Source organism: Lissotriton vulgaris, chromosome 12 (genome assembly GCF_964263255.1).
Source record: "Lissotriton vulgaris chromosome 12, aLisVul1.2, whole genome shotgun sequence".
Taxonomy (NCBI): Eukaryota; Metazoa; Chordata; class Amphibia; order Caudata; family Salamandridae; genus Lissotriton; species Lissotriton vulgaris.
The window spans coordinates 105,947,642-105,975,278 of record NC_141700.1 but is presented as its reverse complement, the minus strand read 5'-3'; the positions used below and the strand labels follow the sequence as shown (position 1 = coordinate 105,975,278).

Here is a 27,637-nt window from a genome sequence, read left to right as displayed (position 1 = left end):
TGTGTAAAGTCATTTTATGCCCTACTATATTGACTGGTAGCCTTAATGATGATAGAATGGTAGATCAAGATCATTTCCACATTTGGTATGTAGACACTGGGTTGTAGAGTGTGTAAAAGGTGTGAGAGTCCATTGCCCTGCCAGTCACCCTCGGATTAGTCCTTGTAAGTTGCGATCAATAGACTTAGCTTCTACTTAGCTTCTGGGCTGACAAGAGGGGTCAGTGGGTTGCTACCCTTTACGATACTTCTCAGTAGTCTCCCCTTAAATTTTGGGAGATGATTTGGGCCCAGTTGGCCTACCTGAGAAACAGTTGTGGGAACGGGAGGACGGTGGGTTGTGTACTACTGGCATGATTGGGATGCTTCAGTGGGAGGGGGGGGGGGCAGTTCGTTGTCACAATGGTACTATTATGCTAGTCACTGGAGGGATCTATGCTTTGTCATACGCACAAATCAGGAGATGTTTGCATGCGCTGCAGTTCGATAAGGGGTTGACTTCCTTGTTTGATGGCTCAGGTGGGGGAAGATACTCTTAGAGTAATCTCATGGAATGTTTGAGGCCTTGGGAATCCTTGAAAGAGAAGACAGGTGCTAGCCTATCTGGATAGGCAACAGATTCATATAGCATTCCTGCAGGAAACTCACATTGCGCCACGTGTGGTGAACTCATTTGCTAGCCGCTGGGCGAGCTGTCTGGCGTTTGCCTCCTATTCCTCCTATGCCTGGGGTACAGCAACACTTTGCAGTAAACTTGTACACTTTGAAAGGATGGGGGAGGTGGAGGATCCACAGGGCAGGTATGTCATCCTTTGGGGGTGACTGGGGAGAGATACTGTAACGCTCGCTAGCTGTTATGGTCCTAACTCAGACTGCCCAGAATTTTTTGCTGACTTATGGGGTAAGATTCTGGCAATTGGATCCACTCATATTATCTGGAGGGGGGGGGGGGGGGGGGAGGGGGGGGGGGGGGGGACTTCAATGTGGCACTGAATCCACAACTAGATAGGTCCAATGCCGGGCAACAACACTACACTAGGGGACAGGAGGTTCTGCAGAGCATAATACTGGAAGGAGGGTTGATCAACAGTTGGAGACATGTGCATGCCGCACAACGTGAGGGTACACATTTTACGTCTTATAAGGGAACTTGGGCGCGCATTGACTATTGTCTGGTTACAAGGGGGCTCAGACTAACCATTGGGAATGTGACACATCTGGCCCGCACATTTTCTGATTATTGCCTGGTTAAAGTCTTGCTGCCTCTTCCGGGGTACGATAGACCCCGACGAGTTGGCGGCTCCAGCCCACAGCATTGCTGGATACAGTGTTTTTAGGGCAGAATTGGGTAAGGAAATAGAGGACTTTTTTGTCCGGAATAAAGGCTCTGTAGACAGAGTAGAGATGATATGGGAGGCGTTTAAAGTGGCGATACGAGGGCACTGCATGTCAAAGAGCTTTGGGGTGTTGAGGGATATTCAGAATACAGTGCACAAACTGGAGCAAGATCTTCAGGGGTTGGAGAGAAGGATGGGGCGGGGGGGAAATGGAATATGATTTTCATACACTTTTAACTGAATACGAAGATGCCGCACACAGGGAGGCAAAGTTTAGGGGGGGAAGGGGCGGGAGTATTGGACAGCAAATATGGGGAGGGCGATGGGCCAGGGAAGGTGTTGGCTGCACTAGCGAGGGGCCCTCGTTTCAATACCCATGTGCTGGAAATACTGGAGACATTTGTCACGCATTACACGACACTGTACACCTCTCAGAGAAGGGACCTCATGGACCTGGAGGACTTCACGAAGGATGTTGCACTAAGTTGGCTTGGGAATACACAGCAGAAGGTCCTTAGAATCCAATTTGAATAAGATGAAATTAAGGAAGCAATTATGCAACTTCAGAATGGGAAGGCGCCGGGTTCAGACGGCCTCCCGGCGGAATTTTATAAGGCCTATATTGACGTTATGGCGCCAGTATTGAAGGAAGTTTATGAAGAGTCCCTTGAGATAGGAAGACTGCCTACTTCCAAGAGAGAGGCGATAGTTACATCCTTCTTGAAACCAGGTAAATCTCCAGAGTCTTGCGACTCCTATAGGCCATTGTCACTGATAAACTGTGATACTAAAATAATGGCGAAAGTATTGGCGAATAGGCTGTCCCTCCTACTTGATAAGTTGGTACTACCTGACCAATCGGGTTTGTGCCAGGTAGGGCAACCTCCCATAACCTTAGGACTTTGTTTGCATTGCTCCAGAATCTAGCGCCATTTTCCCGCTTGCCGCAGTTTTTTGTAGATGCAACTAAAGCATTCGACTCGGGGGAGTGGCATTATATATTTGGAGTGATGCGAAGGATGGGTTTCCCCAAGGTATACCTCTCCTGGATTGCGCTATTATATCATCGCCCCACGGCTCGGGCGCTGGTTAATGGCCATTTGTCACATCCTTTCACTGTCTCTAGGGGCACTCGTCAGGGGTGTCCTTTATCGCCCTCCTTTTTGCCCTAGCGGTGGAGGCCCTGCCTTGTAGGCTGCGGCAGCTACATCAGGACCAGGCATTCCGATGCCGCCTGCGACAAATTCTAGTTTTGCTGTATGCGGATGACATTACCCTCTATGTTAGGGATCCGCAACAGAATATTAATCCCATCTTACGCGAGTTCATAAATTGTGGTCGGCTCTAGGGCATTAGCATTAATTGGGGGAAGTCACAGGTTTTCCCTCTCACCCCGGCGGTTAAGCAATTCCCATTGGACTTTCCGATAGCGTAGTTCCGAGCCACACCACTCTCTCGGAATACAGGTAACCCAAGATAAAGACGAAACTATACGTGCCAATTACGGCACGGCCATCACACGGCTGAATGCCAATGTCACTCGCTGGATATCATTGCCTCTGTCGCTCGCTGGAAGAGCTTCTCTTATCAAGATGGTTGTCTTGCCCCAGTTTCTTTATTTATGTCGTAATGTTCCTTACAATCCAGGGCGTTTTTTCTTTAAAACATTGGGCACTGAATTACTTAGGCTTTTATGGGGGGGGGGGGGGGGGGGAGAGCAAGCGAGACTCGGATGGTCAACGCTAACGAGGCCTTATGAACAAGGAGGGTTTGATGTTCCAGATTTTGAACTATTTTTTAAGTGCGGGGGCGCACTATGCTTATTACTGGGTTCACCCCAACGTTACATGCCACAGGTAGCAGTAGATGACTGGCTTGCTGCTCCAACACCATTAACTGGTGTGATATATGGGCCTGCCAGCACACGGGCAACATCACCTACGACTGTCACAGGCACTGTGGAGGCCTGGCAGAGGGTTGCGGCTTTGCTTGCCGTGCCACTTATTTACTCTACCCAGCTCCCACTGTCCTATCACCCCGAACTATCGCTATTTCAAGAAAGGGGCTTTCAGAACCTATGCGCACGTGCACGTCACCACCTGGAGGGATCTTTTTCATGATGGGGTGTTTCGTTCTTTGGATCATCTCTTGACGGGTATACAACCTACGCCCTTAGATACATTCGGCTTAGACAGGGACTGCGGTCTATTCTCCCCGATTTCCCACAAGAACAGGCAGGTCTTCTTCCCCTACACCACATGTTAGGTTCCAGATGGGAAACATCTGGTGTCAAGGTTATACAACAGCATCCATACCCATAGGGCAGGGATAGAGAGTAAGTCGCGACTACACTGGGGTGAAGAATTAGACTGCGAGATTACTTATGGAAAGGGGCGACCAATCGGTCCCCCCGAACGTATGGTGGAGTACCACGATCCCCCCGGGAAGCCATCTTGGGCGGGAGGCGAGTCTCGGCTGGTATGCCCGAAGCGGCGTAGCCGGGGCGCGCCTTTTTCCCGCCCTAGAGTGGGCTGGCCTAGACACCGACGCGGCCGGCCACGCCCTCGGAGGCAGGCGGGGGCGGGTTCACGCCCACCCTGAAGACGGATAAAAGGAGCGGAAGCCAAGAAAGCATCCTCTTGTTCCTGTGCTCTGAAGCTGCACCTCCCCGCTGCACGTGAGCTCGAGACGGAACGAAGAGCAATTTTGAGCGTTGTAATCTCTCTTTTTGTCTTATAGATATCCCGTCTGAGAATGCCCAAGAAGGTCGGAAAGCGGGTCGGTACCGAGGAGATGCTCCACATACTCATGAAGGAGATAGCCGATCTGAAGAGAAAGGTTGAGGCTAAGGACGGGGAGGGAGGACCGAAACGGCCTTTACAGGGAACAATCCCCGGTGGAAAAAGCAAGAGGCCCAGAAGGGGAGCACTTGGGGGGGGGAGACCCCGGTTCCCGAAGCCCTACGAGAGGAGCCAACCCCGGTGCCGAAAGAGGGGAATCCAATCCCTGTGGTGGTCACCCCTGCGAACAGGGAGGATATGCCCCCCGAGTTAGCGGCACAATTGGCAGCGTGGTTGGGAAACAATAGCGAGGGCGCCACGGCTGACGACGCCCGGGCAGTGATGAGGCAACTGCGGGAATCTAGGGAGGCTGCGAAGGCGCCATCTTCTGTTCCCCCACAGGTCCCGGCGGTTGGAAGTACAGCAGGCCCAAGTTCGGCGACAAGCGTGGGGTCTACTTCAGGTAAGCGGCCATTGCCGATTGCGGGGGAGGAGTCTGCACCTTCTCGAAAGGAGAAGATTGCCCAGCACGTCCCACAAGAAATCAAGGAATTGATTTGGGCGGATAAATATGTAAACATGTTTTCATTGCTTACCGACCATTACGAGATCGAGCATGTGAAGAGTCAAAAGGAGCTCATGCATCCGAGTGTTTGGCGCGCAAAAATGGCCGCCTTTAAGGTCGACGAGACCATTGGTACTTGGGGCAGAGCGTGGGGAATTTTTACTTCCATCATGGGGGAGCGCAGGCCTGAGTTGTTGACCGAGTTACCCATTTATCAGTCGCGTATTATGGAGTATTCTGTGGCATATGGGGGCAATCAGTGGTTCTGCTATGATAATCTGTTTAGAAAAGCTAAAGAACACAACCCGTTGTTGTCTTGGGATTGTTACGACTCTGTGTCTTGGCAAAAAATGGAGAGTACAGGGATGTTGAAGGTGCCATTAGTAGGGAGTAACGGGGGGGAATCCTCCCGCCAAAACTCTGGGACGCCCTTTCGGACGGGTGCAGGTAACGAGTTCCACTCGAAGCCGAGTGGCAACACAGGTAAAAGGGGGATCTGTTGGAATTTTAACAGAGGCAAATGTACCAGGCCCCAGGGGTCATGCAAATTCAGACATGAGTGTGGGGGGTGCGGGCAGCCATCCCATCCTGAGTCCATGTGCAGAGCCAAAACGGGTGATAACGGTGGTAAGGGAGGCGCCAAACAGGTCTAATATAGTCCGAGGGGCGCCTTTACCGACCCCGATTGATACCATGGCAATGATTCCTTGGCTCAGCGAATACCCAGATCATGCTTCCGCTGGGGTGTTACGGAACGGGTTTTCATATGGTTTCCGCATCCCAGTGGGGGATTTTCAGGGGGTACCGGACTGTAAGAATCAAATGTCGGTCTTACAGCACACGGCGGTGGTGCAGGTAAAGATTGGGAAAGAGGTGACTCGAGGTCGTGTCGCCGGTCCATTCGATTTGCCACCAGTTGCTAATTTTGTGTGTTCTCCTCTAGGGGTGGTCCCCAAGAAGGACCCGGGTGAGTTTCGGCTGATACATAATTTGTCAGCCCCACGTGGTCTTTCCGTGAATGACGCGATAGACCCGGAAGTATGTTCGGTGCGGTACGCATCTTTCGATGAGGCCGTTGCCATGTTGAATCGTTGGGGCCCGGGACGCTGATGGCCAAATCGGACATCGAGTCAGCGTTCCGGTTGCTCCCGGTACACCCAGACGATCAGCGTCTCCTTGGTTTTCAGTTTCAGGGTCGCTATTACATGGATAGATGTATGCCAATGGGATGCTCGATTTCATGTGCCTATTTCGAGAAATTCAGTTGTTTTCTGCAGTGGGTATTCACGAGGAAGACAGGTTTTCAACATGTTATGCACTATCTCGATGACTTTCTGTTTCTGGGGGCAGCCGGGGATTCTGAGTGTGGACAGGCTTTACATGAATTTTGTGTCCTAATGAATCAATTCGGTGTGCCATTGGCGCCAGGTAAGACGGTGGGTCCCTCGACCTTGATCGAGTTTCTGGGGATCGAGCTCGACTCGGTGGAAGGTTGTTTTCGATAACCTAAGGAAAAAGTGTTAAAATTCAGGTCATCACTTGAGACATGTATTCGTGCAACGAAAGTGAACCTGCATCAATTGCAACAGGTGGTGGGTCAGTTGAATTTTGCCCTAAGAGTAATGCCGATGGCGCGCCCCTTTTCCCGCTCGATTGCACAGTCCATGGTCGGCTTGAAGGAAGGACATCATCGTACGAGACTCTCGGCAGAGGTTCGCCAGGACATGCGCATTTGGATTGCATTCCTGGCGGATTTCAATGGTCGAATTGTCTGGAATAAACCAGCAGTGTCTTCCGAGGAGTTGGGGCTATGGACAGACTCGGCGGGGAGTATGGGTTTTGGCGCCATATTGGGTACACAATGGTCGGCTCAAAAATGGCCGTCATGGTGGCATGAGTGCGGGTTGACGAGTAACATTGCTTTTCTCGAACTGTTCCCTATTCTGGTGGCTTTGAAAACATGGCCAGAAGGGTTTAGGGATCACTCTGTGGTGTTCTGGTCTGATAACATGACCGTGGTTGAGTGTATCAATAGTCAGGCAGCACGTTGCAAATTGATTCTGAGACTGCTCAAGGAAATTGTGTTGTTGTGCATGCAACTGAATGTACTGTTTAGGGCGCGACACGTGCCGGGGGTGATGAACCAAGCGGCTGATGCGCTCTCTCGTTTCCGTATGCAGGCCTTCTGGGGTTTTCTGCCCACAGCGGACCCGGTGGCGGCACCCTTTCCCGAAGCTCTCTGGTCTCTCGGTGCCCCGAACTACAAGACCTCGTGGGAGAGAGTTTAGCAGCCAGGACGAGGAAGGCATATGAAGGGGCGTTCCGTTCCTATTGGGCCTTTTTGGGTACTGCCGGGAGGGAGCTTTGGGGTCTGGAAGAGTGTGTAGTGAGATTCCTGCTCTCTTTACGTCACGCAGGCAAGTCAGTAGCTACGGCCCAGAGGCATCGGGCCGCCATTTCCTTCATGGCGAGGGCTCATGGGATCCAGGACCCGACAGCGTCTTTCGTTGTGCAGAAAGCGCTACGTGGGTGGCAACGCCTTGAGGGTCGCAGAGTAGACGATCGGCACCCGATAGGTCTGGATAGGTTGGCCCTGTTATTATCCGTGCTACCGGTAACATGTTCATCCCAGTACGAAGCAGTGTTGTTCCGAGCCGCATTTGCATTAGCATTCCATGGGGCTATGCGGGTAAGCGAATTAGTGGCAAAGAACAAGCAGGATACGATGGGGGGACTGTGCCGGGAACACATTCAGGTCAGGGAGGAGACAATGACGGTCTCGTTTGTCAGGTCCAAATCCGATCAGGATGCAATCGGGGACTGCGTAATCATCCAGAGGATCCCCGGGTCTGCCATGTGCCCTGTTGGGTGCGTAGAGGAATTTTTAGCGCAGAGGGTGGCAGCATGGGGGGGGACCTTGTTAAGACACGCTGACGCCACCCCACTGATGAGGTTTCAGTTTCAGCGGGTGCTTGCGATGTCGATTTCTGCCGCGGGCTTGAACCCCGGCGACTTTGGGACCCATTCCTTTCGGATAGGGGCTGCTACGGAGGCTACAGCCAGGGGTCTGAATGTTGAACAAGTAAAACGTGTGGGGCGTTGGTCCTCGAACTGTTATAAGAGGTATGTGCGGTTGCACATGTTGTGAAGCTGTAATGATGTACTCACGCTTCTTGTTTTTGTTTGGTTTTCAGTTGCGCAAGCCTACGAGGCGGGGCGGCCTGTCCAGTCGACCCGACACCGGGGGGCCAGCGGTCAGACATTACCGGCTGTGAAAAAGGAGGTGTGGGTCGTGGGCCACTCATACGTGAGGCGTGCCGCGGACGTATTCAAAGCAGGTGACATGATTCACGTGGCTGGGGAATACGGGTACAGTGTGTCCTTCTACGGAAAGGGCGGGCTCTGTATTGACCAGTTTCGATCATTTTTCGAGGGTTTGTTAGGGCGGACGAGGTCACCGCCGTCTGTAGTCATAGTACATCTTGGGGGCAATGATTTGGTGACCACTGGTAGACGACTTCTTCTTGAGGCGATGCTTTCCACGGTAAGTTGGTTGGCGAGAAGAGTTCCAGGGTGCACAATTGCATGGTCCCATATGATCCCACGGAAAGTGTGGCGGGGGGCTATTTCTGTTTCTGCTCTGAATCATTCAGTAAGGAAAATTAATAATAAAGTGAGTAGACTGTTCCGTTCAAGTACACTGCATTCTATTTCGCATGGTTGTATTAAAGGGGACAGTATGTATTCGGGGGATGGTGTTCATTTGTCCCGGATGGGGAACGAGTTACTCATAGGAGACCTGATAGCCTGGCTAAAGACTGTATGACATGACCTTTAGGCAGGAGTGTTGTGGGGGGTCCGGATAGCCGGTCAACTATCCGGCCTGTGGCGGTAAGGTCATGATCGGTGAGCAGTAATTCGAAGATCCCTATGAGGGGGCGTCACCCATTACGGATGGGAGCGCGCGGGGGAGGTGGCCAATTGGCCCCTCAACGGGGAGGCGGTCCTGTCTAAGGAGAGGCCGCCGGAAGGAAAGGAAAGGTGGTCAAGGCCCCTTCCTGGATAGGAGGGGCTACGGCCCCTCCTGGGGAATTTCCCGGGGCCAGGACATCTGCGACGGCAGATGGGTAAGTTGTGTGGGGTGCGGGAGGGGGTTTACGCTACCTTTTTAGACACCTCACACGAGTCCTCGAACGACCGTTAAATGGCGTCGAGTTTATTGGGGCCCCCGTCAAGTACAAAGGGAAATTGGTAGATGCACTTGAGGTACGCCTCTGTGCGGTCGCTCCTCTCACAAGTGAGGGGGGTATTTCTGGTTTAGGGATCTGACACCGGTTACGACCTTGCCGTTGGCCCTTAACGTTAGGATGTACAATTTCAAGTCAAATGTTTTGTAGGATGTTAGTTCGGCTAGGAGAACCTTTGTATTAGAGATCTGTTAAGGTTAGCCAAACATCGTAATGTGGAAATGAAATTGTACATTATATGAAACTGTTATTTTAATGTTTTCTTTTGTTTCATATTTTAATAAATACGGCCGGGAAGGGTGACTCCCTTCCCGCCTTCCAAAAGTTCAAGAACTGTTTCCGGTTTCCCAATTCTTGGGGATTGTGTTGAGAGGGGGTGGCGGGTATCTCGGCCATATGAGCAATTATGTTATTGTTGTATGCGGACGGCGCAAATTTCATCTAGTTGCAGGTTACGAGTTATATATTATAAATATCGGCATAGAATGTATTACACGCCGGCAAAAAAATTGCGGTTCAAAATGGCAGATGACGATAGGTGCCTTCGGTGTAAGCAAACAGGGGTGGGATTTCTTCACTTAGCATGGGAATGTCCGTCTATACAGGAGTACTGGGAGCAGGTCCTAGCAGCTTTAGGCACAATGGTTGGTCAAGTCTTGGAACGGGATCCGTTACTACATTGCTGGGGTATATGGCACAGGTGCCCCTAAAGTATAGAAACTTTGTTGCTCTTTCCCTATTACTTGCCAAACGCAGGGTGGCCTGCAGGTGGAGTAGGGGCCGTGCCCCGAAATTTAAGGAGTGGATAGCAGACCTGACGTATTGTCAAGAGCAAAACAACACGTATGCTGAATTGCTGCCGCTGGCCTCCAAGCCCAAAGATATCTGGGGGCCATTGCTAGATTATCTCAGTTTACAGGAGGCTGAGGACACAGATGACGAACTCTGCGATGATTAGTGGGTTTCGAATCTAGGAGTGAGTAGAGTACGAGCCCTGACCTATAGCCAAATGTAACATATGTGTTATTTACTGCTTAGTGCCATACCCCTTAATGGAAGCGCTATAGAGACAGGATTGGGCATCTTCATCATCTGCTATTTGGTTGACATGTTAAGCAAGGGAAATTATTGATGGAAAAGCTTGGAAGTAGCGGGATGTTGTATCATGGGGACACTGGTCAATATAATGCATTGTGAAATTAACCAGAAAACTTGAAAACAAAGTTAAAAAAAAAAAAAAAAGATTATACCTATTATAAGGCGAGCATTGCGCCCAAGCGATACGGACATGCTTTATCAGATTCTGGGGACGAAGTGGTTCGCTCACGACCATCAACATGCCTGAACCAATCAGAAGATACTAGCCACACCGAACTATCTGAAAGGGAGGACTCAGATGACGTGCCTAGTGAGAACCAGCTGCTTGAAAGTATTCTAGGCCTAGAATCCACGGAACAGAATCTGCCGAGTCCAGTGGCGCATAATCAGCAGCCACCCAACCAAGACGTTGGGGAATGAGAATCGGGGCCGCTGGCCATCAACAGACAGTAAGACTTTCCAGAGGTTTAGTGGGCATCTAGAGACTGAGAACTGAGTTGGGAAAGCACTTTGTGTGAGATTATTGTTTTAGTATTGTGTAGTTAATTGTGTGGGAGGAAAATGTGTGTGGGGGGGGTTAGACAGACCTCTTAGTGAATTACCCGGGCCAAAGTTGTCATGTTAACCAGTTGGGGGGCGGTGGGGGTATCTGAAGAGTGTGGGGTGGGGGGTGGTTGGGACAGTGTATTGAGCATTATTTTGCGGATGTTTGATGGAAATGGAAAATGTTTGATTCAGGATCTTGATCAAAATGCTGGAGCAGGAGAGTGTGGGGAATGTGGGGTGGAGTTCCGATGGGAGATGGAGATGGGGCTGGGGACGACCTAAAGGTTAAGTCGCTACGGCAGATGTTAAATATGCATTAACCCCTTCCATGCTGATGACAGAACGGTTCCGTCATCAGCTACGGGTGAGCTGTGCTGATGACGGAACCGTTCCGTCATGAGCCCGTTAGAACCTTAGAACCTTCAGCACAGCGCGAAAATTCGCGCCGCGCTGAAGGGGTTAATGACATTGAATGTCAACGGCTTAGGTAACTAAGTTAAGAGGGGGTTGGTGACCCAATATCTTAAGAGGCACAAACCTGATATAGTATTCTTGCAAGAAACACACCTGTTGGGATTGAGCAGCTCTTTCCTAGGACAGGGACACTACACCACTCTGGCTCACGAAGGATTTACCAGAGGCTTACGAGGGGTGGCTATCCTCATTAGAAAAACCCCTCCCTTTTATGTCACACAACTGTGGGTAGATACAGAGGGGACCTATGTGGCAGTGCGAGGCATCTGGAAGCAAAAGACATTCCTGTTCATCAGTGTATATGCACACCCAAGGCTGCAACAACGTACGTTGGATAATATAGCAGAGCTTCTCTTGCAATCTGGCCCAGCCATACACATAATGGGGGGCGATTTCAATGATATACTTGATCCCTCACTGGATCGTACCCGCAATCGAACGGGAGCCTCCGAGACCACGCCTCTGGGCCGTTTTTTAGATACCCTCGGTCTGTCTACCTGGCTAGGGGCATGTCTGATCATTCTCCCCTACTGATGAAGGTGGGCGGTGGAGGTGGCCATCACACAGCGCAGTGGCGGCTGAACGCGTGGGCATTGCAGGACGAAACAATCTCGGAGGAGCTCGGCGTAGACTCTGAGCTCTTTTTCAGCGAAAATTAGGGATCAGTCACATCTGCGGTCACTTCATGGGAGGCATAAAAAACGGTACTACATGATAGAGCACAGAACATATTAGCCCATAAGAAGAAACAAGAGACCCAGGAGATTGAGGAGTTGGAACATAAACTCCTCAACCTAGAGGGCACTGACCCCACCATGCTATCTGAAAATGCTTTACGACAACTCGAAATTACCAAGTGAGACTACCTGGCCCTTGCAACCAACGAGGTGCGAATGCAACAATTGGCAACCCAACACAAACTTTATGAAACTGGGGTTAGAGCAGGGAAGTTATTAGCATAGCTGGGACGGAAGGAAATAGAGTCACGATGGGTACGGTCTATCAAGGAACACGATGCCACCCACAACACACCTGAGGCTATAGCGGGAGCCTTTGCGAGGTACAACACAACACTATACACAGCCCGTACCCAGGTGAAAGAACCACAGATAAGTCAATATTTAAGTGACATTGACTTACCCTCCCTTACACAGGAAGAGGCAGACAGTCTAGAGGGAGATTTGACTTTGGCGGAAGTGACCGAAGCCATTGTCGACAAAAGGCGGGCAAGACTCCGGGTCCTAACGGCCTTCCGGGTGAATTTTTTTAGAATGAATAGTGCACTGTTGGTGCCGCATCTTCTTAAAATGTTCCTGGAATCCAAGGAGCTGGGGATCTCGTTACGTGACCTCCGTCTAGCCATGGTAGTGGTGATCCAGAAGGATGGGAAACCCCCCGAGGAATGTGGGTCCTATCGCCCTATATCCCTTCTTAATATTAAAATGAAGCTCCTGGCCACGATCCTGGCGAGACGTATCCTGACTGCTATGCTCTCACTGGTACACATACGCCAGTCTGGGTTCATGCCAAGGCGGACCACACGGTTCAAGCTGCGCCATCTAGCTAATTTAATGGACACGGTACAGGGTCGGGATAGCCCCCCCATCTACTCCTCTCGCTTGACGCGGAAAAAGCGTTTGACACGATTCACTTGCCCTTCATGTGGTGCACACTGGTAATGGGTTTCTGCTCCGTCTTTCGAGAATGGCTGGTACTTTTATATAATACTCCTGAGGCGAGGGTTCACGTGAATGGTACTCTTTCTGATAGCTGGCCGAAAGAACGTGGCACCAGGCAGGGATGCCCTTTGTCCCCCCTAACATTTGCCCTCATATTAGAACAGCTGGCTTGCGGGATTAGGACCCGACCTGGGCGGCTTTCTCAAGGAAATGCGTCTTTTAGAAGAACGCATATCATTATATGCGGACGATATTCTGTTATATGTCACACAACCAGTTGAGACACTCCCCCCCCCCCCCCGAGTATTTCAAATATTTTTAAAATATGGCACCCTCGCGGGTTATACGATTATTTGGAATAAATCAACCCTCTACCCGCACAGTGGAGGAATGGACCCTCATCCCTACCTGAGATGTTTGCGGATATCTACAAAGGGCTTTGTGAGAAGTTGGCCTGGTATATGATGATCACTATTCTAGTGAGCACCTTGCACCAGTCCAAACGACCCTTTTGGTGATTGGTTGTAAGTCAACCTTATAGACCAGCTATCCTAGGGGTAGCATGGACAAAAGCAGTCTTAGGCTAAACTCAAGAGGGCATGTGAAGCCATCTGTTTTACCATATGCAATCCTTTTAACATCAAATGAATGGACACCACACAAGTTATATATTAAAAAAAAATATGTATTTATTACTAGAATAATCCCCTGAACTCTTTATGAGGACAGAAGCACAAGCGTTAAACAAAGAACTTCATATAACATACAAAAGTTGCAAAAATATGGATAGGCCCTGGTGGCCACTCAAACCATATACTAAAATAGTGGTATAAGAACCAAGTCACGAACAATGGTAAGGCCTAGGGCCTTGAGAATCGCTGGGGCTACACTGGAGTAACGAAGGTTAGGTCGGGGAAGGGCCACAGGATGCGGGTGCAGTGTCTTTAGGCACACGCGTTTACCAATAGAAGTCAATGGTGCGTAAAAGTTAGAAAGTTACTGATTTGGGAGTCTTCCGGCTGGACTAGAACTTAACCACTTAAAACTAGGACACTAGAGGTGTTAACCACCACAGGAGCACCGGAGTACTCTTGTTACCTCACACACAGGAAGCGGGTGCATAGGTGTCAAAGTGCATCGGGTTTCGTCGTGGAGTTCTATGGAGCCTGGAGGAAAAGATGCTGCAGGCGACCAGGAGAGAAGAGTCCGGTTGGATCCAAGGGTGGATCGAAGATGTAGAGTACTTGAAAGCAGAGGGGACAGAGTCTGGGTCACTAGCCAGTGACCAGGATGGAACCAGGAAGGAACCAGGCGATGTCGGGTTGCGATCAGGTGATCTTGAAACGCTTGTCTCCGCTGCCACGTGGACCAGGAGGTATCGACGACGATCAGGATGTGGACACGGACTGTCCCCCCGAAGGCTCTCGCTGTCGGCGGTGTCGGTTCTCGAATCGGAGTCAACAGGCCTTGGCAAATGCAACCCACGCAGGAATCAAAGATGGCTTCTGGATCAGACCGGCAAGGTCTGATGGGCTGCTCCTTTTCAGGGGAGCAAGGGGCAGTCTGGAGCAACCAGACCAGCAGTGAAAATTCGAAGGTTCGTCATCACAGAGGCCAACAGGCAAGTGACCGGAAAACGCGTCGAGCAGGAAAATTGCAAAAGGGCCCCACGCAGCACTCGGTGAGTGTGGAGAGGTGATCTTCGGTGCAGAGGCTGCTCGGGGCTGGGGCTTCTCAATCCCCAATGTACAGCTTCAAGGGTGCCTCGGGAGCTGCACAGGAAGCACTTCGCTGGCTTTCCAAGATGGCCGGTCCCACGTCTCTTGTCGCCTCCACGGGTCTCAGCTTTGCTGGGTCTGTGGATAGGGCTGATGGAAGTCTGGGAGTCCAGGTCTTGTCGGTCTCTGTCGTTCGAGCTCCGGCGGGAGCAACAACAAAGAAAACCTTTGAGCGCTGATGGTGCCCGCTTGTGCAGGGTGGTCACTCCTTGACCACAAGGGAGATTCTTCAGTCTTCTACGTTGAGTAGGATGTCGAAGGGTCCAGAGTTTCTTATCAAAGTTTCAGTCAGGATGATTTAATGTCTATGGGCACAGCTCCTACCTTTATTCCAAATCAAGGGGCTGGAACACCTGCTAGGTCCCTCCTATGGGTGGGACCCAGGAAGGGGGTGGTTACACCCCTTTCGCTTTGTCCAGTTTCGCGCCAGAGCTGGGGCTGGAGTGCCCCAGCACCGGTTTGAACTGGACTTTGCATGGGACACCTTGTGCGCCCCAGACAGTGTCTAGTTTCATTCAGCCCTCCCTGCCCCAATCCACTATCTCCTGTCTGGGTGGTGCTAGCACCTCCCTGTGACAGGAAACCTTTTGTCCAGGCCTCCTCTGCCGGAGTTTCGGTCAGCAGCAGGAGGCCAGACTTGTGTCTGCGGCAGCAGCATCCATTTTGTGATGCTGAGGCTCTGGTTAGATTTAACCGCGTTTAAGGAAAGTAACATGTCTTCTCCCTCTAGAAGGGTGGAATGCTACCCCCGTCGCCAGGACTGGCGAGGGGGTAGTATTCCAAAGCGTATGACACCTTACACGATATCTTTTGATAAAGCCAAACCAAAGATAGCATTGAACCGCGAGCTTCATATTGCACTTAAGAGTATATGGTATGGCAATATCCTAGAATAGCTATGACATGGTTCCGAAAGCTGCAGACAGGCTCAGCTCATGCTAGAGCACCATTTCACATAAAACCAAGCACTCTGCCTCCAGGATTGTTAAGGCCTGCCATAGGAGTGACTTATAGGTGCATATGTGTCCAGATATAGGTTTAGACATAGGTATACTATATCTAAGCAAGGGGTGATTACACCACCTTGCCCCAGCTGAGTGATCAGCCAGTTGTGTAAATTTGGGTGGCCAGCCAGGGGTGGCATAATATATGCTGCAGCCCCTGGTAGGCCTTGGATGCGCCTATGCCCTGGGTACCTAGAGTACACTGAACAGGGGCTCATAAGGTGACCCAGTATCCAATTGGAGATGTACCTAGGGTACATGGAGTCCATTTTAAAGAGGGAGCAGATAGCCTGGGGCCCGGATTAGCAGGATCCCAGGCCAACTAAGTCAAAAAGAAGCTAAACACTAGGCAAAAAATCTGGGGTAACCATAGTCAGGTATCCACCTTCCTACAGGGTTTACCTATCTGGGGCTCTACATCACCACCGACCCGGAGGTCCGAATGGATCGTAACATTAGGCGAGTACTCCTGAATTTTCAGGGGGATGTGAAGAGGTTGAGGAAACTCCCTCGGACCATCATGGGGAGGGCGGCCATGTATAAAATGGTAACACTCCCTCAACTCCTTTACGTTCTGTAAAACACATATCACAAACTACCAGACACCATTTTTGCTTCCATCGACAGTGAGCTGCGTCTCCTGTTGTGGGACGGAGCCCACCCGCGAATAGCATTGCGAACCCTGCAATGAAATCCATACAACAGGGGCTGGCCTTACCAGATATAAGAGCATATAATAGAGCGGCCCACCTAATAGTCATCAACGAGTGGAACCACATGCCAGGTGATCGCCCCACATATAAATTAGAAAAGCTGCAATTTCGTACATGCACCCACCTACACTGCGTATACGGGGTGCACGTCTCCTCCGGCTACCCAACGCGTCCTAGCGGCCTGGAAGAGTGCGGAAAAGCAGATGAAGTGGGAGGGGAAACCTACGCAGGAGACCCCCCGTGGGACGGCGCTAGATTGACTGAGATCAGGAAATTGAGGGGTTTTGGGAAATGGGACCTCATAGGTAGGGGATGTTTTGGAGTGGGGCTCCTTAGCCTCTTTTTCTTCCCTTCAGTCTAAATACCAACTTCATAGCTCCCAAGCTTTTACATACCTTAGACTTAAACACGCCTGGCATGCTGAAGGGTTGGGCGGTGTGAAGCTGCCAGAATATGCCCCGGAAGAAGGCAGGCTCCTCCAGGAGGAGATCCCGACCCAGGAGGTATCCTTGACCTACAAGACACAAATCAATAATATCCTGGACAACCTTGGCTCATTGCGAGCCAAGTGGGAACTTACCACCGGCTCACTAGAAGATATGGATTGGGAGACTGCCCTTATGCACCCACGCGAGGTAGCGATCAGACAGACTGTGCCTCACACAATATAAGATCCTCCATAGTTTCTATTTTCACAGAGCACGTTTACATAAGATGGGGAGGGCGGGGGATTCAACTTGTCTCCGATGTCATGTGGAGCACGGCACGTACATAAACACCCTGTGGGAGTGCAGACGCATTCAAACCTACTGGCACACAATCCGCAGAGAACGGAACAATATATTGGGAAACCAACTAGAGCTGGATGCAAAATTCCTCCTACTGGGGGTCCCTACAGACATCGGTTTGCAGCGACACAGGCTCCTGTTGGCCAATCTAGGATTAGTAGTAGCGAAAAGGGACATAGCTAAGTATTGGGGGGCCCAACAACTTCCCACACTCAAGGAATGGAAGGCTAGTATGGACCTATAAATGGTTGTGGAGAAAGTGATTTACAAGGGGCGGGGTTGCCCGCTTTACTTTCTAAAGGTTTGGATGCCACGGAATTGGACACGGATGGGAGAAATCTAGACCTCACACACGACAGGACAGAACCAAGTCTTTAATAACTATGCTACCTAACCAATGCCCGATGGTAAAGACTGTTAGAAACCTGCCTATGTGTTGGCTTATCTGCGACGTTGATGTAAATGTATTTCTCATTGAAGAACCTGCCACAATATCTTCCGCCCACTGCTGTAACTGGCTGCCCGCAATTGAACATACTCCATGTATTAACGACTCCTTTTCCCAAATGTATGTTTTGTTTTTCAGTCAGTAAAATGAAAAATAAAGTTTAAAAAATATATCTATACCCATTATAATGTTAAACATGCAGGCAACCTTACAGTGTGGTCACGAAAAGGTTCACATTTCAAAGTAAAATACGAGTTTACTGTTTGCATGCCACGTTGCTATGAACAATATCATTTTTATGATACAGCAAAGATTACCTCTTTTGCTTTTTCGGGGAGCATTAGGAAATTTTCATTGCTCCTGATGTAATCTAGGTCTATGTCTGACAGCGATTGTGTAAATATCAGCATTTCAAACCTGGCTCCCTGGTTCCAAAGGCTGCAGATCTAGTCGTTAGGCCACATCTTGTCTACAAATAATTATAAAACTGGAAACAAAAATAATAGGTAGCCAACAAAGCTGTGCTAAGGAGCAATGTGATCAGGGTTTTCATGACCATATAGAATTTTTGAACAGGCATCTAAAGAATTGACTGTAGTGAAAGTAAAGCATGCTCTGATAGACCCACACAAAGAGAACAACAATGATTCAAAGGAAACATGATAGGCCTAAATTATGATGGCAGCGAAAAGTAGAACATTTAACCTCGAATTCTGTTAATTTTAAATGATTTGTGGATTCATCGCCTCCCCAGAAATGTGCCTGCACGCAGCACAGCTTTACTTGTCTCTAAACCCGCCCTATCATTGCCCAACACACACTTGTGTTTTTTTAATTATAATCGGGGTTCTAAGTGGGCTGAGTCTCACCGGTGCTGAGCACTGGCAGTTTTTTAAAGGGGGCCTCGAAACGGGTCCCTATCTGGCTCTGTTTTGTGCCCTGGCACAGGCGGTTCGTTTTTCTTCTGTACTGTAGTGACAGCAGTCACATTGATGTGCGCATGCTCACACTGCTCACTTCTCACTAGTGGAGGTTACTGCATGACGTCCTGCCAGGTGAATGTTCTGGGGGAAGGTAAATCCTTTAAAGAGTCATTTTCTCTCTGTATTTCCCTACTCTTTTTGAAACTCGGTAGCAGCACAATTGTCGTGGTGTCCCCAGGACTTTAAGTGGAAGCTTTTTCAATATTATATATTATATACAAGCCATAGTTGCTGCTGATTTATCTTATGCAACTAACAACCATTGACAAAGCCAATAGCCCTGACTTGTAGGTATGATGTTACTTGTTGATCATATATCTGGATGCAATGACAGAAACAACAAAATGCAAGTTGGGTGGCACACTATGCTAAGCACAGATTTTAAGCTTACATGTTTTTAAACCATGCCTTAATTACATAGGCCACACTCCTTTGAGACCCCCCAGTTTTTTCAACCCACTTAAAGCACTGCTCCGTCCATCACCACCCCCTTTTGTACAGCTTTTGGCCGCCATAAGTGTGGCAGGGTATGCTCCGACGTGAGTCCCTTGCTCACTTTGCCACTGGATTCAAGCAAGCCGGTGTGAAGACGGCTGAAATGCCAGAAACCGGTCCTCGGAAGCTTGTTTCCAGTCCAGGGAAGACACGGCTTGGTAGTTCGGGCTGGACTGTTCCCATGAGGCACAGGGTCAGACTGATTGCATATAGCCATGTCTGAACTGGGGTGGCAGAGTGGGCTAAAGAACGGTGATGGATTAAACCCAGATCTTTTGACTAGGTGTGAGTGTTTGATTGATTCAGATGCTCCGTCCATCACCACCCCCTTTTGTACCGCTACAGTAAACCCATTAAAGCGCTGGGAGAAGACTAACCTCTTAATCTTTTAGTAGTGATGACACAGACAGCAGACTCTGTTCAGGGATCCAGCCCAGCCTAAATATACAGGCTTTGTTGCAATTAAAAATAATAGCTTCTCTGGACTTCCAGGAGCTACACAGAACCATCTCCAATGCCTTTCTTTATTAAGGCACAGAGGGTGAAATTGAGATGATCAGACAAGACTGGTTTCAGCTGCTATATTGTTTGATAAAAGCGACCCAAGTCACCTTTGGTGCTTTGCCGACGATGACACTTGAACTGATTCCCCAGTTCCAAAGTCTGCAGCTCTGGCCGTAATGCCACATCCTCTTTTTAATCGAATGCTCTTGCTTTTCCTCGAGTGCAAAGGACTCCCCTAAGTAATGTGTTTGCTTGTACCCTGGAGCATGCACCCTGGAGCAGTCTGAGTATCAGACTCTCTTTCCACGCCTGGGACAGGCCAGCCTGCTGTATTGGGGAGACTATTAGAGAGGAAGGAAAACTGAAATAAAGACTGCTCATCTCATACATGGCGCCAAGATAACCATCAGGACACTGTAGTAAAGTGGCAGAAAGCAGGGGAAGAGTAACCCGTGGAGCTCACTGTCCGGACCACCACAGTCCACTGTACAGCATCAGAAGAGAGAATCATATAATTGCTGCCTCCTGGAACCAATCAACTGCAGTGTTACCGGAAAGCAACAGGGGGCACTGGTTCCCCAGGAGCTGGGCCATCGCTTGCCGTTGTTTATGTTTTAAGTGACACCCCCTCCTGATTCAGTCATCATTGCAACGAGTCCAAGCTTGGCCGGCAGTGAATAAATTACCTGGCGCTGCGACCAATGCAGAGCACCATTAATTGCGCTTGCTGCTGTTTAACTATATTTTCGCATCAAATTTGTGCAATTTATACATGAGATCGGAAGAGGTGTAATGTGTGACCAATGCATTTTAGTGCAGTGATGCGGACACCATCACTAAAATGCATTTGTTTAAATCCTGATGCGTGGTACTTAGAAGGGAAGATTTAACATGCATTAGTGATGTAAAATGTGAGGTCATAACAAGGGCATTATGGGGCAGAAATATAGCTGCCAAGGTTTCAGATTGCTATGTTCGACATTTTCATAATGTCAGAGTAATGAAGGGTGACATTTCAACGCCTATGAGTGCCACTTTCTCGCGAGCAAAATCAAGCAACGAAGATGAGGGAACCATAATAAATATTAGAAATTACACCCTTTTGAGCAACAAGAAACTCTAAGAAGATCTTACAACTGCTGCATAGCACCAGCAACGGAAGGAAGGGCACTAACCGGAGACAGATTGGGTTGATCTGATCATTTATGACGGCATGCTTGCCTAAAAAGCTAATTTTATAGCATAGCAAGTGCAACAAAGAGATAATACCATCACTCAGTTTCAGGCATAATTGGTCGCTAATGCAATAAGGTAAAAAAAGAATGCTGGGTAGCGCCAGCATACAACTCGGAGGTGTTCCGCTCTAAAAAACTGGTAGTGCAAATAAATGAATAAATACAAATTGCTGATGGTAAGAAGCTGATGTAAATCAGCAGCAGATCCACTGTTCCTGATCATGTGGTGCCACTGGATATAATTTGTATTATTTTCTCTCTCTAAACTACTTACTGTTGATCTTCAACTTTTGCTGCACTGCAGGCAGTGTGACTGGTATTGGCGACTCTGCAAGGCAGCAGGCCGGGAGCCACCCCTCACCGGCAATCATTTTGGTTTGCCACCAAACTTTAGTACAGGCTGCCGGCTGTCCTCTTTCAGTCCTGTCTGTCATTGCAGCTACTGCAACCGGTCACAGTGACCTCAGTCATGACTATCGAGAAGACGTCACTCTCTTCCTGGCCTCGACATTCAATAATGTAAATGTACAGGAATTTATATAGCGCAAATCACCGAGTGGTTTCTAAGCGCTTGCTTAGGGAACCCGTCCTGGTATTCCCCTGTGAGATAACCCCGGCAGGGTATCCGCAAGGTGAAAGCCAGGCATCCCGCCGCGAGGGGCCATTGTGGAGATTAAGCAAGCTATTGCCCAGAGTCACAGAGTGTGAGCCCATGAATCGAGTAGGCACCGGAGCGAGAATTGTCGAGTCCATGGACATTTTAGGACTCAAGACCCCGCCCAGCCGGGAATTGAACCCTGGTCCCGGGCTGACCTCTGCTTCCAGTCTGCCTGCTCTAACCAGTGAGCCACACTTCTCCAATAATGGATTTGCCATAGGCGGCCGCCAAATCAAGATAATATTCATGCAGCCACAGTCGCGCTGGCAGCCCGGTCGGGCCGGTGCGAGTAGCAGAGGCAGCGCTGCGAGCAGAGCCACGCAATGATGATTGCATTGTGGAAGAGGTGTGGCACAGCGTCCAGGGTGCCTGACTCCACACCACGGGTTCGGAGTTAGATCCCCGGTGCCGTCAGCCCAGCACCATGTGACTCTGGGCAATAGCTCGCTTAATCTTCCCGACGGCCCCCAGCTCCTTGACACCCTCGGGTAATTGTGCACTTTACAAATACTGGATTTCATTTCATTGCAACCGGCGTCGCCCACAAACCAGTAGCTGCCAGTCGCCTTCCTCACAAACTCCCCACTCTGGCAGCAGGATGTGACGTGGCGCCATGGCCTTAAGTATCACAAACCCTGACTGGACACAGCGGTCTTGGAAGTAGCCATTGAGCACTACCATGTGACATCTAGCTCTGTGACTCAGAGCCGTGCAGCAATGCAGGAATTACAATTAATGATAGAAAAGATAAATTGTAGCACAAGCAGTAGTGAGCCTGCCAGTGTCTTAGCTCAGCTACGTAACAAGGGCCCCATGCCTGTGGGAGCAGCGCGTGCAGGCCACGGGCGGCGTGCTGCCAGAACACACTCAGTTTGCAGCGCTTCACAGTGACAGCCGAGACACATGCATATGTCTGACAATGCATTTCAGTGTGGGGATGCTGAGCACCACACTTAAATGAGTTAGTCTAACGCCTGATGAGGGGTACTTGGCAGGACAGCACAAATTATAGTTAGTTCAGTAAACTATAACTGGCAATTTTTTTTTTATATTTCATTTTTTGCCTACTTTAACACCTATAACGCTACTTTAACCTTTGTTTATTCAGTGAATATGTTACTAATAGACAATCAGTTTTGCTTATAAAAACCCAGACACTTGAGACTGGCTGAAATATATTTGATCCCATTATCCTTTTTTGCATTTGACAGAATACAAATTGTTAAGAGGCTGCTGATGTTCTCCAATGCCTGAATACGGATAGTGATATAAAAAATGCTAAAACTATTAGGATACAACCCCACCCACACCTCGGTTCCGCGTGTTGGCTGTTCTGCTTCTCAAAGTATTAATACACTCTACAAATATTTCACTTCTCTGCTGTCTAGGCAATGTTGGCACATTCATAACTTCTCTGGCTGGGTGACCCCGTCCTCTACTGACGAGTAGTGGATCTCATACCCTGTGTCTGGTTTGGGTGACCCTAGATTTGATGTGCCACTTCGCAGGTGAAATTGGTGAATACTCCTCAACGCCTATTCAGTCTCTCACCAGCACGGCCAAGCTCTCAGGCTCCACGCTCGGCAGTCCCCAGGCACCAACCCAGCAGTACAGCTCCATGGGCGCCGCCATCTTCCCACAACCTCTTCCGCACTCTGACAGCACCGGCAGGCCGACTTCGTGGGTGACCAATCACAGACTCAAATGTAAACCATTAACAAATCACAAGCACCAGAGCCGCTGACTTCAGGAAAGACAGAATCCACAAGCCTGCCTTAGCTGCGATATCACTCATAGGTCACAACGAAAGCCATAGGCTCGCATTTCCAACGGTTGACAAATCGAAGTCAGGAAAGGTTCTACTTGCGCTTGTTGATAACCAATCACCATCCAGGATTTCCGAATCACGAAACATGCCTCGGCAGCTCTTAGCCAATTGTATCAGATGTATATGGAGCGCCTCTTATATGGTGACCAATGATAGGCTTTTAAGAAAGGTATCGCCAATGACTTTTCTGCCGCAGACAATTCTTAAGGCACGTGCGCCGTAGTTCGTTAATTTTCACCGATTTTTTTTTATAAATGGCGGTTGCGCCGAATTAATATTAGTAGTTCCAACTCTTTCCATGGTTCTTGAATGGGGCTGAATAGACGCATGTAAAGAAAACAAGCATTGGAAAAGCCAATAGGTCTTGCTTATGCGAGATCCATTGTCTTGTCAGTTTATTTTTAGTTATGTTGTATAGTATGGTAAGTTATGCCTGTCGGATGGGATGGTACAGTACGGTATACTATCGGCCTGTCATTGTATAAATAGTATTGCCAGTCACTGTATAGTAGGATCTGGTGTGGTCTGTTATTTCATAGTTTGTCAGCTCTAGCTTTAGCGCCCCATTCTCTCCTTTGAAATATCCGTCATTTCTCATTTTGCCCTTGAATTACACTTATCAATAGTCTCAAATTGCCTGAATGTGCAAATTACCTTTGCACATGTGGGCATGGCATATGTAGACAATTAATGACCTGTCTCCTACTCTGCCCCTTTCAACTGTGTAAGCCGCCCATTGCATTTAAAAGGTCATGTTAGTTACAGCAGTTTCAGCACACACCAAAACACATGATAAATGTATGAACATAAAGTGGTTAACTCCTCACAAAAAATTAAATGAAGGCCTAAAATGTGTAATTCTTTAATTTCTGCGTCTTTTTTTAAATATTTGCAGCTTCAGTTCTTATTTGTTTTGTTGGGTACAGCATTAATACATTCTGTTGCCCATGAGCACGCGCTCACACACAGGCACAAGACCAAGCAGACATGCACACACAAAACATTCCTCACTTTTTCTTTAAAATACCTTTACATACTGTCCCGATGCTCTTTCTGTCACTTCCGCACTCACACACAAAAGCAGACATTCACTGGCACAAAAGGCTCACAACAGAATTAAAGACATTGTTTGCAATTCCTACCGCCCACGGATTTCTTCTTTCAGACTCTCAGCCAGTTGTCTGGACTTTCAATGCCTGCGCAATTCACACTTGTGATTTACAGTGCAAGGTCTGATCGGACCCTGTCACTCACAACGTGATACTGAGCTTGCTCCCCTGCCACACTAATAAAATGTAATGAGCTGCTGCTGAATGATTCAGCAGGGGCTCGGCACAGGGCTACGGTGGCGCTTTGGCTGAGACTGAGAGTGGTGTTCAGACAGCCTCATCCTCAGCAGCACATGTACCACTGAGCCTACCAGTCATGAGAACCGGTACGCTCTGTGGCAATGAAAAAGTGCCTGTACTCAGGAGGTTAAAAATTAAAAGTGCCGGTACTCAGTACCGGTGAACACCGACCCATTTAAAGCACTGCTTTTAACCAACCGTAGATTACATCATGGGCCTTCTAGATTTGATTTAAGCCATCCAAGTATAGGATGAACATCAGAAGTCAAGTTTCCGTGTCTATTCCTGAGTAGCTCATCAAGGTGTGTGCACCAGAATGCAAAGCAATAACCTGCTACTCAGGCATTTACACTGGAAACTTGGGAGCACTGAAATATCTCAGCATGCAAAGCATTTTGGCAATATAAAATATGAAGTAAAGCTCATATAATAAAATAAACAGACATTCTAAAAGAAAAATGTTTCCTCTTAAAGGCGTCTTTGCATTTATTACTTAACCTTTGTGATACACAAAATACTTTGTTGAATACATAGACAAGAAGTAGGACTTTGTTCAGAATTGGGCTATGTAGAGGAATGGAAATGAGTTTGGGAAGAAGATCAAAGCGCTGCTTGAGGGAGATTGCAGCAGCGGCTATACACTTTAGACAGGAATCTGTAGATTGAGGGCTGGGCTATGCATTATTATGAAGGCGGAGAAGGGGCTGGATTGGTGCACCTCTGCGGTCACTGGCTCACAGAATATCGGTTAGATATAAGATAAAATAATGCTGTCTGTTACATATTGCAGAACATTACTGATTTATGACTAAAGTTAGTCTTGGTGGCATGGACTGTGCACTCACAAGCATGTTCACACTGGTGCCATAAAAGTGGTGACAGATTGTGACAATACACATCAAAAACTCAGCAGGAATTTAATAAAGAGACAAAAAATGAAAGCTTATTTTTTCTTGTACTACTAGCGACCACAGAAACCTTAACAAGACCACTCAAATATATAGATCTTGCTGGGCTGAATACATGCTAGTTCTAGAACGCTGACGTTTCAACCCTCTTCGTGTGTCTGTCATAAAAATCAATAACCCATGCATGCCATGGACCAACAGGAATAAAGGATACAAGAGTGACGAAGGAGCTAACAAATGGTAAGCTTACAGGTGAGCTAAAGCCCACAGATTGAATACATGTCTGTTTGGGACAGAGCATGTGCTGTCTAGCCAAGACCTATAGGAGAGAGTTCATGGGCACCACAGTAAGAAAAATTTTCTGAAATCATTAACCGTTGTTGGTATCTCAAAGAAACATTTTAGAAAGAACATGATGAAAATGTCAGAAAGAGAGTTAGCAGAGTAAAAGAAGGGTAAGACAAGGACCCCAAAGCATTAAAACCAAGAGAGGCTTCTAGAAACTGTTGGGCAGTCTGACATAACTAAAGAGGACGTTTATGGCATATGGTACCTTAGCCAAAGGTTAGACAATAGAAACAGGGTCGAGCAGACTGATAAAACAGTAAAGAAACATACGAAATAAGTGGCAATCAAGACGCCAGGTCAGTGGCGTAGTGGGGGGAGGGTCCGCCCCGGGCGGTACAAGTTTTTGAGGCAGCAGCCTCTGTCCTCCGCTCTTACATGTGTTTGCTGCGGGGCGGCAAAAGCAGGGATCACCTTGGGTGGCAAAGTGGATAGCTACGCCACAGCGCCAGGTGCAAAATCCTTGAAGATATTGAAGCATGGCATGGTGAAGAACCGGGCCTTTGGGCCTGGCGGCGCAGGGCACGCCTGAAATCTTCGAGTTCACCTGCTTGTTGCACAGAGACACGGAATACTCTGTTGGCGTAGAAAGACCACGTTTATTTGCTGCAGCTAAGCACAGTTGTCCAAGAAGTACACCAAGTAGGTTCTCAGGAGACTGCCTCTTTACTCCGTGGCTCACAAACTTTTATAGCCAAAATACAACTGTACAAACATACACCTAATGCACAAAGTTTTAGCCAATCAGAAGAGTTTGAAAACAATGTGCTGTGCAACCAGAATGCTCTCTGCTTACATGTTGTGTGTTATCCAGCCCCCAGAGTTAATCAATACTGGTACCCATGGTTCAGTGTTGCAATGGCAGGACATGTCTGTATGCTTCAAAAGAAAGGTTGAAATAGGAAAACACAGGGAGAGAATAGCAAAGGCTAAAAAGATAAGATACGGCAAGAGAAGAATACTAAAGGCTAACAGATAGTTGATACGGGGATTAGGTAGTCCAGACAAGGATTAGTTAGGCCGGCTGGTGTCTGAGATTGGTTTCAAGACAGGGACGGAGGGGGTTTTCGACATGTTGCAGTCCAAAAGGGCAGAGATACTTCGTTCATCGAGCAGCCTGTGTAAAGGCAACAGAAAATGGCGGCGAATGTAAGATGGAGTCGAAATTAAAGAACCTCAGACCCTCCTTTTGCCATTACGCAAGCAATTCACAAAGACTCACGCTAATCTGAATCAATTTCGATGGTCATGAGGTCGTCAAGCTGTTGCTGCAACATCATCTTCATATTCTCTGTTTTCTGTGACATGGGTCTTGGGACACACATAGGAGCACAAAGACCACAGATTGTGGGGCCACATTGCAAACAAAGGCAACACGAAAAGATGATGGCCAAAACGACTCCAACAAAAGTCAATACCTTCCATCCCCATGTGGACAGTAGTCCCCAAAACCATCCCATCAGAGACTAATTTCCCTTCGTTCTGGTGGATGGACTCAGCAATGTGGTGTAATTTAGAGATGGCCTGGTATACTGTAGGGGCATTGTCAGGTATGTAAATGCAACAACTGGATCCAATCAATTTATAGACTCCACCACGATCTGCAAGAATGATGTCTAACACCATTCTGTTTTGTAATGTCATAAGGCGATCCGCCTGAAGCTCGGCAGTTATATTACCCAGTGCTCTGACACTTTCATTTATTGTTGCTTCAACTACTCGAATGAGATGCCTGATATTTCTACTATTGGCCATAGGGCCCCAAAATGGGAGGAATCCCTTAAGGAAGTTGCCTCCTTCTTGTCCTGCTGTGTCTTCCAGAGCAATAACCCCTCTATCGCACCTTGTCTTGTGATGTCCCGAAGGAGCTGTATAT

General features: G+C 48.5%; 1 protein-coding gene across 1 annotated transcript in view; it reads right to left on the bottom strand.

Annotated features, from left to right (window-relative positions):
* Positions 1–23,180, bottom strand: part of MTX1 (metaxin 1) — an 86,678-nt gene extending 63,498 nt beyond the window's left edge. The window contains exon 1 of the mRNA XM_086947391.1: positions 22,883–23,180. Within this exon, the coding sequence (XP_086803517.1) occupies positions 22,883–22,963 (81 nt within the window). The 5' untranslated portion in view covers positions 22,964–23,180. The remainder of the gene's footprint in view (positions 1–22,882) is intronic.
* Positions 23,181–27,637: the final 4,457 nt, after the last annotated feature.